The sequence below is a fragment of the Scylla paramamosain genome, chromosome 12 (assembly GCF_035594125.1).
Source record: "Scylla paramamosain isolate STU-SP2022 chromosome 12, ASM3559412v1, whole genome shotgun sequence".
Taxonomy (NCBI): domain Eukaryota; kingdom Metazoa; phylum Arthropoda; class Malacostraca; order Decapoda; family Portunidae; genus Scylla; species Scylla paramamosain.
The window spans coordinates 82501-97500 of NC_087162.1; the positions used below are offsets into that span (position 1 = coordinate 82501).

Below are 15000 nucleotides of genomic sequence, written 5' to 3' on the forward strand. Positions count from 1 at the left end.
AAAGTTCTTTCTCTAACTCCAACAATTCTAATTGTTTCTTATTTTTATTCCTCAGCACACAGCAACAACAGAAGTTATTTTGTTACCAGTAATATGCAATTTAGTAGCTACTGATGGGTGATATGGAGATATATAAAAGTAACTTGTGGAAGTCAACTCAGGAATGAATGCATGAAAAAAAAATCTTATCATTCAGCTATCAAATCTATACTAAAACTGCTAATGTGTGTGTGTGCCAAGGCCATCACCTACCTTGAGTTGCCAGGCCAGATATTATCACTGCTCCACACACTTATACAAGCAAATAAATCTACTTTGATGGAGCAAGGATGCTGTCACCTACTTGGAATTTTGTCATCTTTTTTTGGTGCTGACTCTATCTCATTTATATATAGCAAGGCAAAAAATAAATAAATAAATAAAAAAAAAATAATAATAATAATAAAAAAAATAAAAATAATAAATAAAAAAAAATAAATAAATAAAATAAAAGAAATAAATAAAATAAAAAATAAAAAGAAAGAAAGAAAACACAATCTTGGCAAAAAATAAGACTAAACAGAATACTATCTTTTGTACTGCTTGGTAACAATGACGGTTAAAATGAAGTTGTGTAACTCTGTTGAGTGTATCCAGGGTGAGCGAGCAGGCCTGGAAGAAGCCAATACCTCACCCTTGGGAGAGGGAAAACAAGGAACACTAGACTATGAGGGATATTCGTGCTGTTATGTTAAATGATTTTTTTTACTTTTGCACGAGTCATATAGTGCACACGATATCAGTAGGTGGTGAGTGAACATGTGCAATACTCTTGCTAATGCCCCATGCCTACCTTGCCCACACAGAGACAATTGCCCCCAATGTAAACACATGGATGGTGAAAGGAGTGAGAGGATTCCTCTCCCTTATTCCTCTGACAGTCTGATTGCACAACATTTAATAATACAGTAAATATACCTTCAAATGAAAACACATTACTCCATTACTCCTAGCCTCTAACTTTCTTACTTTACCACTAAGACAAAATAAGTGTTGCATTTTTTTTTTTTTAGCATGTTAGCATGTTTGTACTGGGAGAGTTCCAGAATTTTTTAAATAGCCAATCTATTTCAGAAAGAACAGACAATTACTGACAATGGATGTTAGGAAATCAGACTGCAGAGTCAAAAAAAAAAAAAAAAAAAAAAAAAAAAAAAAAAAAATATATATATATATATATATATATATATATATATATATATATATATATATATATATATATATATATATATATATATATATATATATATATATATATATATATATATATATATATTTCAACGTAGCCTAAAGGCACATGTCACCCACCAAAATCATATAGCAGTATAGAATAGTGTGCAGGATTGGTTATTACTGCACCCTGATATTCCCTAAGTCATCACTTGCAGCTGTACCCTAATGTTTTAGGGATCAGAATTTCTGCCTTCAAATACACAAAATAATTTAAGAGTCAGCATTTTTCTAATTACTGAAAAAAATTTTCTACCAAGTTTTACAACCCTTCAGTAACCCTTTCTTCATCAAGCTGGCTCAGTCTTACTTAATACATTTCAGATGATAAGCAAAAATAATTATCAATTAGGGCCATATCATCATGATCCTCATTTGTTATGACAAAAAAAAAAAAAGCCTTAAGATCATTACAGCTTCTCAAATTTCCTAATCATCATCTTCAAAGTCCATGCAACTGTTTCCAATCATCCCTGTGTCAAGGGGTGTGGCACAGTACTGGGATACAGACCGCATTGTAAAGAATACAATACGCTTCAATCTGGAGTTGTAGAAGAAGTAGTTGAAGGACCAAAGGCACCCATCCTCTGAGTATGGATCAGATGTCTGATCTGAAAAATCAGTCAATAAATTAAAAAAATACTAAACAAATAAAATATTGATGAAATAAAGAAAGAAAAATTAATAAAACATGGTTAATCTTCTTGCCATCTGTAAGTGTTATATCCTAAAAGAGCATCATTAACTACAAAACTACCTTTAAATAACAAAAAAAAGTTGGTTACATTCCAGTTGGTAAGGCCTGTTTGGTGACAGCTGCATTGTTCTTCACACTACAGTTAGCCCTCTCTGTTAATGAGTCTGTTGCTTGTGTTACCAAAACCAAAGCCATCCCACGAAGAAAAGCATTTAGTTCACAAACAACATGATCATCTTGGTTTATTTACTAACTGGCAACTGTCATTTAGAGTTAAGAGGGTGTGTGGGTAGGTGGATGGGTAGGTTACTCTTTTAACTTCTAAACTCTAATTTCCTTCTTCAGTAAAACTTCTTCCTAGCTCCAGATTTCTTCTTGTAAAGTCTAAGCTCCTCCCATTAATTCCAAGCTCCCTCCCCTTATGCTGCACTCATACAAGCCCTTTTTTGTGGTCAGTGACCACTGAAAAAAAAAAGTATATATATATATATATATATATATATATATATATATATATATATATATATATATATATATATATATATATATATATATATAATAAAAAAATAAATAAATAAATGAAAATAAATGAATAAAATAAATAAATAAAAAGTCAAATATAGAACACACACATCTATATGGATCCATTCACATGGGGTACTTTTTTGTGGCAGCCACAAAAAAAAATGGTGAATTGTGGTGGGCAGAGCCATTTTTCTAACCATGCCACTTTGGCCAACCACGGTAGCCAGTGATAGAAACTGTTGTTTCAAATGGCAGCACACACACTGGCCACAACTGGTGGCCGCTATCCTGGCCTGCCTCCCACTACTGTGGCACTATCTTGTCCTGTCTGTCACAGCATTAAGTACTCCTTTCTGTGAGTGGGAAGAATACCTAAAGAGTTGTTTGACTATGAAATAGTGATCACAGAGGTGAAGAGACCAGCACTTTATGATTTGAATCTGAAGAAATACAGTGACAAGAATATTAAGGAAAAATAATCTGTGGAATGCTCCACGCAACAGTCTGTTACTAACTATGGTGTGCACCTACTACTTTCTGTACTTTTTGTGCTCCATCTTCACAAAGACAGCACAAACAGCTGCTATTTCCATGAGATCCATATGGCACTGGCCTCAACTGTGGGTGCCGCCGAATGGCTCATGTGCATGGTGCTCCTACTCATCATTTTTTTGTGGTGACAATTTTTTATGGTGGCCATTGACCACAAAAAGTGGCTTGTATCAACCCAACCTTAATGCATGACTCCTTCCTCCCAACTCTTATTGCAGGAGCTCGAATGATGGTTGTTTAGTGACCTAAAAACACTAGTGACTAATAAATCCAGATCCAGTTCAACCTGGTCTAGAAGTCTTAATCCAGTCCTAGTTGTATATATTTTCTACTTCATAATTTTGATACTTGATCCTGTGAACTCCCTCAAGGGGATGACCATGGTAAAGTTGCAAATGCAGCAGTTGACTGCCTTGTGACAGAACAAATGGGAAAAATAATGGGGGAAATTGTAACCAAAGCAAGCTCTGACTACAGGAATTATTAGCAAAAAACTGGTGTTCAGTGGTTAACTAGGCTGAGATTTCCCAGTTTCCCAAAACTGAAGCATCAATTTTCACACATGCTACCACCTCAGACCACAGTCCTAGCTGCAAGAATATAATAAAGAATACATATGTGATTTACTTTTTTCTATTTTCCTAATGTTCTCTATTTTAAACCTGGTCAAGAATTCAAGTAAGAAATAAGACTTATACAGTTTGTGAATGAAGCATTATTGCTTATATGGCAATAATTAATTGTGTTATACATGATAAAGCAACTAACCAGGATTGTAGGAGTAAATCTCACACTCGCGCAGACAAATGGCACTGTCCAAGGCGGCCCAAAGCTCTGACTCAACTGCCATAAATTCTGCTCTGGCAACAGCCATCATCTGCTTCTGAACTGTGCGCATCACCCACTGAAGAATATAATGGTACAATTTAGATTTCTGAAATGTTTCCATGTAATTTCTACAAATATATAAATAACCCTGAGATTTGTTAAAACTGATATTCTGATGAAAGAAATTGCATACAAGCTACAAGCTACAGCAAATTCTAGAAAGTGGGCATGAATATGAATATGTACATAATAAAGGCTATGTTTAAAACATTATTATTACCAATGAGATAGGGTGCTTTTGATAAAATAAAACAGTATTATGACAAGTAATCATCCACAATTATTTATGAGTAATGCTGATGAAAAGTGCCTATAAAGGTATGGTAAATGCAGTGGATGCAAGAGGATGACCAACAAAACGAGAGGACAGAGTGTTAGAATATGACAGAATGGGGAAATGGGAAAATGAGAGGAGTGAGGCATCCAAGGAAGAAATGGTTTTATTGCAGCCATCTCCTTGGGAGTTTGAAAAATGATATTGTATATAAATATTGACAAGGATGCCTCATTAGTGTGTCTATGTTTCTATTGCATGATTAATAATGAGGCCATGCCATCCTAAAAAATGTGAATATCTAATAAGTGTAATAGCAAAAAGGCCAACTAAATTAGGGAAAAAAAAAAAAAAAAAAATAATTAAAATAAAAAACTTTTTTTTTTTTTTAAGGGGTTGGGGAGTCAGGGTGGCTTTCAGAGGTTTTTGGTTCCCAACATTTTGGATAATGGTCTGTGAACTTGTATATATAAATGGCAGGTATCATTCAAATACTGTATAACTTCACTACAGTAAATCCTGATATAGCAAATATAATAAACCTTTTAAGCCTTATGAACACTCTTTGCATTCAGCAAACTCTAATATGCAAGAGAAATTAAGTAAATGCAGCAGAAAATGCCAAATTTATCAAATTCATTTAAACATTTAATGGTTTCCAATAAATGCAATACAAGATATCTCCCCTACTGAACTGCATGGGGTTGTGTGATTGTGAGCTGTGTAGGAAAGTGGCAACCACACCTCCCACTGGGAGATACAACCATGCTGTGAACCTCCATTGTACAGTGCAATTAACCTCAGACGGAAATCTCAGTAGCCTCCCAGGTCACTTAAAGGGAGGAAACCTATTCTTCCAAACATGTGCCAATCTGTATAACCTGATGAAGTACTGATGATCAGTAAGGGAAAATGAGAATGTTAAATGAAATCGTGATGAAATGTGTGAGAGGAGTGAGTTGGTTGAGGCAGGGTACTAATCTGACAGTGGAAGAGAGTGACAATGGTGGTGATAGTGGCAGTGGTACTGATGGAGGTGGTGGTGCAGTCATATTGACAACTCACATCTTCATTCAGGTAACCTAATTCAAAGCATTTTATCATTACTGTAAGTACACTGTAGATTATCCCCCCCTGTTCCAAATGAAAACATTAATTATGTCAATGAGGCCTGAAGAGGAAAGAAAAGAGAGGATGTGGAGGCATCAATATCACTGCAATCATCCTACTGTTGACATCTCTTCAGTCTGTATCTGTCAGTCTGGCCCACTTCATAATTCCGAATGTGATATAGTGTCAAAGGCTTTGATGAGTGCAGCGATGGAGTGATAAAAGGACGACGACACTGATAAACCTCTGAGTGTAAGAGAGGAGCCAAATGTGAGGTAGACATGTCAGTGGTATCAGTGCCCCCTAATAACCACTTGCAGCCCTGCATCCACTCACCATACATACAAGCCAGCATTATGCAATTATCTTGCATATGTGACAATGACTGATAGTGATAATGAAGTAAAGGAGAATGTTGATGATGTGGCCACTACAACCAGTAAGTTGGATTCTTTGTTATTTGTAGATGAGTGAAGGTGGAAGGAGCATATGGGCATCACACAGCAAGTGTAACAGTGTTTCAACAACACCACTCATTTCGCTAACATACACCATCACTGGCTCAATGCAGTGACTGTCAGACATAACAACATAGTATTCCTGTCAATTATTTCATCATATTTAGGATGTACTATACATACCTTCTTAGCCAAGCTGCTCAGCATTAGTGATATACAGGAGTTGGGCGGTATTTGATAATCAAGGCTACACTCCAAGTTATGTTCCAGAATTCCTTAAAACTACTTCTACTTCCTCAAAGTACAAGCATGTGCACCTCTCTTTGATTATCCTTGCCAGTGTCTTCTTGCTGCCCACAAACACATTTTTCTCTCAGTTATGCTTCTTTTTCACCCTGTAATGTTTCACATGCCTTGCATAGTTTTGAATATGCCCTTATAATCCAAAAATATTTTTACTTGTCACCATTAATTTCCCCAATGTAAATCTTAAGTGCCAAACATAATGCAAAAAGGAATTCTCTGAAACATTACTTGCTCATGATTACTAGCAGGGCAGTATGACATACATAAATTAATTAATCCTACCTGCATCTAACAATCATAAACATAAATCAGAGAAGTATACTTATTTCTGGATGCCTATACATTACCTCAACAGATGGCTCCCGAGAAAACTCCTGAGAAGAGGCATTGCTGAAGTCATAGTCTGGATAAAACGCTGCATTCAAGGTGGAGATGAGGTAGAAGAGAGTCTTGCGGTTGATTTTGTCAGCCAGTGGACTATCCTCACCTCCACTGCTTTGCGAACTCCTGAGAACAGATCTTAATCTTGACAGAGGAGACCAAAAGAGGCTCCCCAATGTACCATGAGTCACACAGTAAGGACAAGGCTATATCTCTATTCCTCATATAACTGTAAGGAAATGAAGAGAAGACTTTGCAGAGCCTAATTATTAAACACTTTTTTTTTTTTGCATCATACTGAAACATTGAATTCTTTAACATCAACTCCAGGCATAAAGTTTTAAAAAAGTAAGTAAACAATGAGCAATGCAGTGCCCTAAAAGTGTTTGTTTGGTGCATGGGTGTATCCAGAAACAGACAGAAAAAAAAACTTCTTGTAGTACTTTCTGGATGTTCAGAAGCTACTATGTCACTATCAGCATTACTCTTAGGTTCCAATGTGTTTACCTACTAAGGGTGCGTGGTGCAGTTTGCCGTGAATGCCTCCTCTCCTGGCCTTACCACCAAGGTTAAACCTGCCAGGAGACTGTGGTCTTAACACCAACTCTTAAGTCACTTCATACAAATTTCATATCTGATGACTACTTATATATGGTCATAAAAATACTGAAGCATCATACACACACAATAAAGTGGATGACTATTGCATTCACTGTGGCAGATAGGAAGACAGTAATTGATTTTTGAGGGAAAAATTCTGAATGAGTTAGAAGAAATGCACTTAGTAGTTTACCATGAATGGATAGTGGTGATTTATTTAATAATTTTTATCCAAAAGGGGAGAGAGAGAGAGAGAGAGAGAGAGAGAGAGAGAGAGAGAGAGAGAGAGAGAGAGAGAGAGAGAGAGAGAGAGAGAGAGAGAGAGAGAGAGAGAGAGAGAGAGAGAGAGAGAGAGAGAGAGAGAGAGAGAGAGAGAGAATATTCATACATTACACTGGTCATAACTTATACTCTAATTTAAAGTACATTGTTGCTCTTCAGAAAATATGAAATTTTGAATCTTAATACTGAGATGTATTTTTCTATGTAATTTTGAAAATTTGCCATGAGTAAACTGTCTTACTGGTTTTGTAAAAAATGGCACTGCTCTGACCACCAGCCCCCAGGTGGCCTCGCCCAGGAGGTTCACAGGCATCCACGTTGCCACTGGTCCACCCACTATGAGGTCGCACCACCGACTTCGGACCAGAAGTAGCTAAGGGACATCTTAAAACTGTATAGAAAAGTGTGTGTGTGTGTGTGTGTGTGTGTGTGTGTGTGTGTGTGTGTGTGTGTGTGTGTGTGTGTGTGTGTGTGTGTGTGTGTGTGTGTGTGTGTGTGTCTATCTATCTATCTATCTATCTATCTATATATATATATATATATATATATATATATATATATATATATATATATATATATATATATATATATATATATATATATATATATATATCTTTTAAATATATAAATCCTTGTAGAGTGAATTGAAGCATATACGGAAAAATTAGGATTACACTTCCAAAATCCATGAGTTCCCATCGAGTTCCCATCGAAAAATGTGTAAGTATGTACTGTTCTTGGACACGATCAAAAGGAAAAAGGTATGGTACAGATACCTAATGTACAAGAGTATTCTATATCCTATTTATATCATAAGAATATACAAATGCATTATAAATGCAACAGAATAAAGCCAAAGTGTGTGCATGTGTACTTTATTTGTACCAGCTATATCACTGAGTTTAATAATGGTTTTTATCACGTAATATTCAAATGAAAAGCCTTTCTGTCAATCAGTAAGAATATACGAGTATCTATGAATTCATCTTCTACATAGATATTAAAATGGATCTACATGGAAAATTTAGTAAAATGTTCAAGATTTTGAATCTGATTTGTTGACATCTTTTCACAGTATAGGACCCTCTATACTACATAGATAACTCACAACTATCTTAGTAAAGGTGTAGCTACACTTACCTCAGAACGCTGCCCAAAACACTGCATGATACAGCTAAGGCTAGCAACAACACCTGTGCTAAAAGTATGATTCTGGCGGAGTTTCTAACATATTCTAGATACTAGTGCTCAGAACAGTTTTATTTTTTTCATGTAAGAGACACTGGCCTAGGGCAACAAAAAATTATAAAAAACAAGGCCAGAACCTGGTCTTAGGCAAAGTCAGGAACATGTCACAAACACAAATTTTGGACAAGTGTGGCCACACCTTAAAAAGCCCCCATCACACATTCAAGATTCTCCTCACGACAGTGCCAAGAATATAATTTTTGGTGCAGTTGTGATATTATGGTTATGATTATTGGTCACTCAAGACAGTGTAATGACAGCATCACAACGGACCTATGAAGATCATGACACCATCATGACAGACCTATGACTGTCACATCATGACAGTGCTATGACATCAAGATTTGCAGAATTTTGATATTTAACAGTAATTTTTGCTGTCATAACAAAGTGACAATGAGCAAGACAGAGTCACGATAGTGTCATGATGGCATCACAATTATACCTCTAGGTGACCGCGGGATATATAAAAAGGGATGGGACAGCCACCAGACACCACAGTTGTGCAAGTACCTGCATGAGTGACATTCTGCATCACTCCCACATCTATGCAATGGATCTCAATGGTATGTTGCTGATAGACAACAATGTGCAGAAGTTGGTGCTATTATGTGAGCTGAGGTTGCAGACCATCCATACCCAGACACTGCTAGTGAAATACAGAACTCACCTGCAAAAAAAGGACAAGGCAACCAGAAAGCAATGAAGCAAAAGATCTTTGTGGATATATACAGTATTCTCCTGGATAGCCAGGAGAATACTGTATGGTCAGTGGGAGCACCTGTTGCAGAAACTGATCACCAAGGACAAGACTATGACAAGGCTATGACTATTAGCTCTGTCATGATGCTGTTATGACACATTTGTATGTCTGTCCATCTATGTAGTGTTATTGTGATGCATTCTTAGGCTCTCTGTGATGCAGTATTCTGAACTGTCAAACAACTGTCAGAATTATTACCTCTGTCATGACACACTATTAAGTTTGTTGTGATGCAATCATGACAGTCATAGTTCTGTTGTGACGCTGCTGTAAAAATTCTTTTGTCATGATTGTGCCACAATGGACCTATAACTGCCATGAGTGCATCATGACAGACCTATGACCATCACGGCAGCATCATGAGAGTGCTATGATGGGTTGAATAGTCAGTGAGCTCCACAAATTTTTGAAGCATGCATAAAAAAAAGGGGATGGCCCAATAAGACTTACAGCTGTCAAGACTCATCATGACTGACCACAAAACTGCGTCATGACAGAGGTATGACTGCCATTCTTGATGCTGTTGTGACTAGAATCTTGAATGTGTGATGGGGGCTTAAGTCAAACATACTTAGCATGAGAGTGAGGAGAAGAGGCTTCCATCATAGACTGTGGTGGTGAGAGAGCTTGCATGTCACTCAAGCCAGAGAAACTGTGGAACCGTTTATACAATGCCTTCTCCTGACCCACCATCTTGCAGGAATAGCTCTCTAGCCTGAAAGTTGATAAAAAAGGATAGTAATACGGGTAGCTCTGAAACATAACCATCATTTTTTTTTGTAGCCTGACAATATAACAAGAAGAATGCCCATGTCATATAAAAACTAGTGACCTGTCAGAGGCATAAATGTCTCTCAGATGCAAGACAAAATACTGCCTGTGGTGAGACAGAGTGTGTATAAACAGAATAATCAACAGAAATGAAAAGGGGTTAACAGAGTGTGACGTAAGAAAGTGGAAAGTATGACAGACAGAGCACTGAAATGTAAGTCAGAGAAAGAGAGAGAGAGAAGGAAAAATAAAATAAAGAAAAGGAAAAAAGAGACTACATAGCATATATGAAAAGTGGTATTAGGGAATCATAAGTGATGATATTCTTTTCTAAGGCATAAAGCATAACATGAATGCAGGTAATCTCAATCCTGTGGTAAAATATATACCTGTGCCAGACATGTTACATGGGAGAAAGTGAAACACTGAAATGTGAAGTATGACAGTGACAGAACAGACATAATATAAAAGTACCTCAGTCAGACAAATTTGGGATTGTGTAGAGAGATAACAAAGGATAATTGAGGCAGTGAAGAAGCAGCTACTTGAAGGGAATATGGCATGCTAAATATCAAGATTACAAAGTCATAAGGTGGATACTGCTTGTTTTTTTGTCTTTTCCTTACACAAGTTTCCACTATAAAGGCCTAAGGAGCAATCACACATAACCTGGAACATCAAGACCAAATGCCAGCTTTGTGGGGGATTCCAGCCACCAATGTTGATACCTCAACATCAAAGTTAGTCACTAGTGGAAACAAAACTACTAAAGGTTCTGTGATATTCATGCCTTTGTACGGAGTACAGAATATTAATAATAATGCTGAATGTATCCTTATCCAAAATTTAAATGGTCCACAATATTTTTATTTTTATTGGGTTTGTGGTCCGTGGCCTGAAGTGAGTTGAGAACCACGGCTCTTGAGGAATTTGGTGTAGTACAACACTACTAATCTGCCAAGAGTAGGATTATTACCTGTGTGATAAGGGAGATTTACTAATGAATATTATTGAGAGAGAGAGAGAGAGAGAGAGAGAGAGAGAGAGAGAGAGAGAGAGAGAGAGAGAGAGAGAGAGAGAGAGAGAGAGAGAGAGAGAGAGAGAGAGAGAGAGAGAGAATGATATCTAAGAATGTCCAGCGTTAGTGTGGCTACCTATTAACAAAGACTATGTAACACCTACCTTCCCATAATGCTAGCATCAACTGTCTCAATATTAAGGGCGCTGTTGATCGCCTCGAAACCCGAGGACTCTGGAAGCAGCTTCATAGCGATGGATTATTACTATATATACTTTTCCGTGGATAAGAGTATCTGTCTTATATTTCTTGATTCACACCGTGCAACTTCTATCTTTCACGGAGGCAAAGGCAAAGAATGGGCTGTACTCTTGCCCGCGCTATGTAGGTATTGTTGGTAGTTAAATGTGACGCTGATGACTTAATTGCCACACAAGTTGAAGCAATTGAGTATATAAATCGTCTGTCATTAAGCTTCGAATGAGTTTAAAAATGTCTTCTCCAAGCTATTTCTGGCCAGGTCAAGGTAGAGACAGTCCGCTGCTGGCCTCTAGAAACCACCACCACCACCACCTCGCTGGGAAGCTTGTTCTCCTCACCATCCGCTGAGTGCAGCTGCTCCTGGCAGATCATAATACCACCTGACGCGTCGAGATCTTGTAACAAGTGACCTCCAAGCAGTGGGCGTTGCAGGGACACCTCACGCCTCCTGCACTGCCAAGTCGCGGGGTTTTGCAACAATCAGTGGGCTTATCTAACACGTAAAGCTTCCTCCGTTCACACAAATCTTCTTTCTCCAACACTGGGATATTTTTTCTTGTTATATTTGCCTCCAACGTAGCTGTACGATGATCGCTAATCACATCATAGCCTCACCAGCATCTACGCGTCTGTGGTGATCGTACACGGTACAAACAAACAGCAGATCACTAGTGGCTCTGCCTCTGGCTATTGCTGCTGCTGCTGCTGCTGCTGCCAGGTGCTACAGCTGCCAGACATCACCACACGTCTTGCAGGTACTCGGCCTAGTGGCTCAATTGTGTCAGAATTGCCCGGGAATATAAAATGGAAAATCTTGATGATTCTAAATCCAGAAGGAAAATACAAACCCAGCTAATTATATTTTTTTTCCTCGGTGGTAACGAAAAGCTCGCCCACCATGGTGACAAGTCAAGCAGTGATAAGCACCCAGGCAAATGATTGTGACTGGATCTTTGAACTCAGTCTTACTCATGGGTCTTTCCATGTACGCAATCACGACATTCAGTAGAAAGCAGAATATTTTACAGTGTTAGGGATATTGTGAGTTATCTAAATTCCAGTAAATTGATCGGAATTCTTAATGTTCTTTTAATGTATTCTTTACTGAAACAAGACATAGGGGTGACCTGAGGCAACTCGACTCCGGGAGATGAGATTAACACAAAGGATGAAATAATATAAAGTGCACACAAATATATTTATTTAGCACAAACTATGGTTAAAAAATCTAAATCACAATGAGTTGAAGCATATCTGGCAAGCAACGAAGTGTTGTGAAAATCGGCCTTACATTATTACTGAACAAAAAAAAAAAAAAAAAAAAAAAATCACGCAGTACTAGTGTATGGATCGTGCTCCTGGTAATGACTTCGAAAAGACTGATAACCGACTAGCGATGAATGGAGAAAGCTGGGAGGAGGCACTGGTCTTACAATGGATTTATGCATGATGGTGATGATGATGATGATGATGATGATGATGATGATGAATTACAAAACAGTTATACACAAGAAAAATCTGTATATATATTGGATTATACCTGTAACACACACACACACACACACACACACACACACACACACAAGTGTTCTGCTAAATCATAAAGGCAAAGATATTTTTTTCTAACAGATTTTGAAGTAATTTAAATATCACACACACACACACACACACACTATTGTTAACATGGTTATTTCAGAATGTTAAGTTAGAAGGTGTGAAGTGGAGGCCATGGGTGAAGCCTCGTGGGTTTAACAGCCACATGCGGCACCCTCCATTAGAATCTCGTCGAGAACACTCCATGCGTGGACTAGAAAGACTGACAGTTGCTGTAGAATTGTGGTGATCCGACTGTTCTTTCTGTGAGTCTGTAGGCGTGGTGACACGCGACGCATCGTCAGCAGCACGAATGGGGTTTGTGGGCCTTGTGCTTAAACAATCCAACTGAAGGAAGTTGAAGTACACCTCCCCGACTGCTTTGGCGACAGGATCAGACTGTCCGGCGGCCTTCAAGCACCGGTAAAATTCCAAATCGCACAAGCAGTGAGACCTGCTCGTGCAGAAACAGTGATTAGAAACACACACACACACACACACACACACACACACGGCCACAATATGTTACGGTCACTTCGGCTCATACAAGCACCACCATGCACAACCTTTACCACTCATAGTGGTGATACACATTAATGCACCCACTTGGTTTTGAGGCTGATATTGGTCAGGCCGTAGTTGGAAGCCATGGGCAACAACTTGACTGGACAGTGGTCGTGAGTGCGGCAGCATGAATCCAGCTCTGTTCGGAGCCCAAGTTGGCGGTAGGAAACAGCTTGGTCACTCCTACCACACCAAAGGGTTCCAGGGAGGATCCCTTGCAGTATCGAAAGACCTTGACTCAACAGGTTAATGTTCGCGGCTACGAAAGAAAGGATGTTTGAGAATATATATATATATATATATATATATATATATATATATATATATATATATATATATATATATATATATATATATATATATATATATGTATATATATATATATATATATATATATATATATATATATATATATATATATATATATATATATATATATATATATATATATACATACACACCTGTGGGTCGTGAAGCGGGCCGGGGGGTGTTTAAAAAGCCACAGAGGGTGGATAAGTGCACCATAGTGGGTAATTCCACTGGCTGCAGAGGCATAATTTCCCCCAGGTACTCCAGAGCCTTGCGCTGTTCCCACTTCTCTCTGTATTAATAATACTTTGTGACATTAATAAGTTTGCAGACAATTCGGGTTAATATATCAAACCACTATATAATGAAGTAAAAATACCGTATTGTGGCGTCTTGGACGAATAACTATAGCTAACTGTATGGTCAAATGTTAACGGTCAGGCCTGCTTTCAGAGATAGCAAACTAGATTTTTTTTCTTTTTTTACAGAAGATAAAAATGGTACTATGTGTGGTTAGAATTCTAGTCTTGTGTAGTCCGACTGTCATGAAAATTTGGTTATCGCTATGCTGCCCCACATGATTACTGCACTGGAATGCGAAAAAAAAAGTACTATACAGCACCTCTGTGAAACTGAAAAAGGGCAGCTTGACAAATAAACTGCTACTCACATGACCTCCTGCACGATGCAGTCGTACATGGTGTCGTTACGTGAGAGAAGCACCGCCGCTACAGCCTGGTCATGGAAAAAAGTCATCCAGCGTGCCCCAGTTCTGGGTGTGAATTCCGTTCTGGAAGGTAATGGGTGGCTACCCCAAGATCTTCTCCATAGGTCCTTCCGCAATGGATTCCCGATGCTAGTCATGTTGGTGATGGCTGACAAAGAGGAAGGGAAGTATTCATAAGCTTGAGAAGCATCCTGATCGTGTTCCGGTACACCCACGTTCATTTCCCTCTCCATGACAGTTTTGTGACATGACTCTGTAAAACACCGTATTTCCTCCTCCCTGGCCGATACTCCGTGCTGAGATTCATTCTGAAGCGTGTCTTCCTCTGTTTTTGTTTCATGATCAAAATGAGTTTTTTTTAGACGGTCGCTGAGAGGAGCCGACTTATTCAGTACGCCATATTG

General features: G+C 38.1%; 2 protein-coding genes across 3 annotated transcripts in view; both read right to left on the bottom strand.

Annotated features, from left to right (window-relative positions):
• Nucleotides 1-1325: 1325 nt before the first annotated feature.
• LOC135105478 (repressor of RNA polymerase III transcription MAF1 homolog) lies at nt 1326-12116 on the bottom strand. Its single transcript, XM_064013601.1, has 5 exons — nt 11307-12116; nt 9925-10068; nt 6427-6586; nt 3812-3947; nt 1326-1880 (listed from the first exon to the last, which is right to left on the bottom strand). Exons 1-5 carry the CDS (start codon nt 11390-11392, stop codon nt 1699-1701), a joined length of 708 nt encoding a protein of 235 aa, XP_063869671.1. The 5' UTR covers nt 11393-12116; the 3' UTR covers nt 1326-1698.
• Nucleotides 12117-12589: 473 nt separating this feature from the next.
• Nucleotides 12590-15000, bottom strand: part of LOC135105482 (uncharacterized) — a 3902-nt gene continuing 1491 nt past the window's right edge. For both annotated transcript variants that reach the window (XM_064013608.1, XM_064013610.1), the window contains exons 2-5: nt 14540-15000; nt 14022-14161; nt 13603-13819; nt 12590-13450 (exon numbers count right to left, since the gene is read on the bottom strand). The exon at nt 14540-15000 is cut by the window's right edge and continues 451 nt beyond it. In XM_064013608.1, the coding sequence (XP_063869678.1) occupies nt 13096-13450; nt 13603-13819; nt 14022-14161; nt 14540-15000 (1173 nt within the window). In that variant the 3' untranslated portion in view covers nt 12590-13095. The remainder of the gene's footprint in view (nt 13451-13602; nt 13820-14021; nt 14162-14539) is intronic.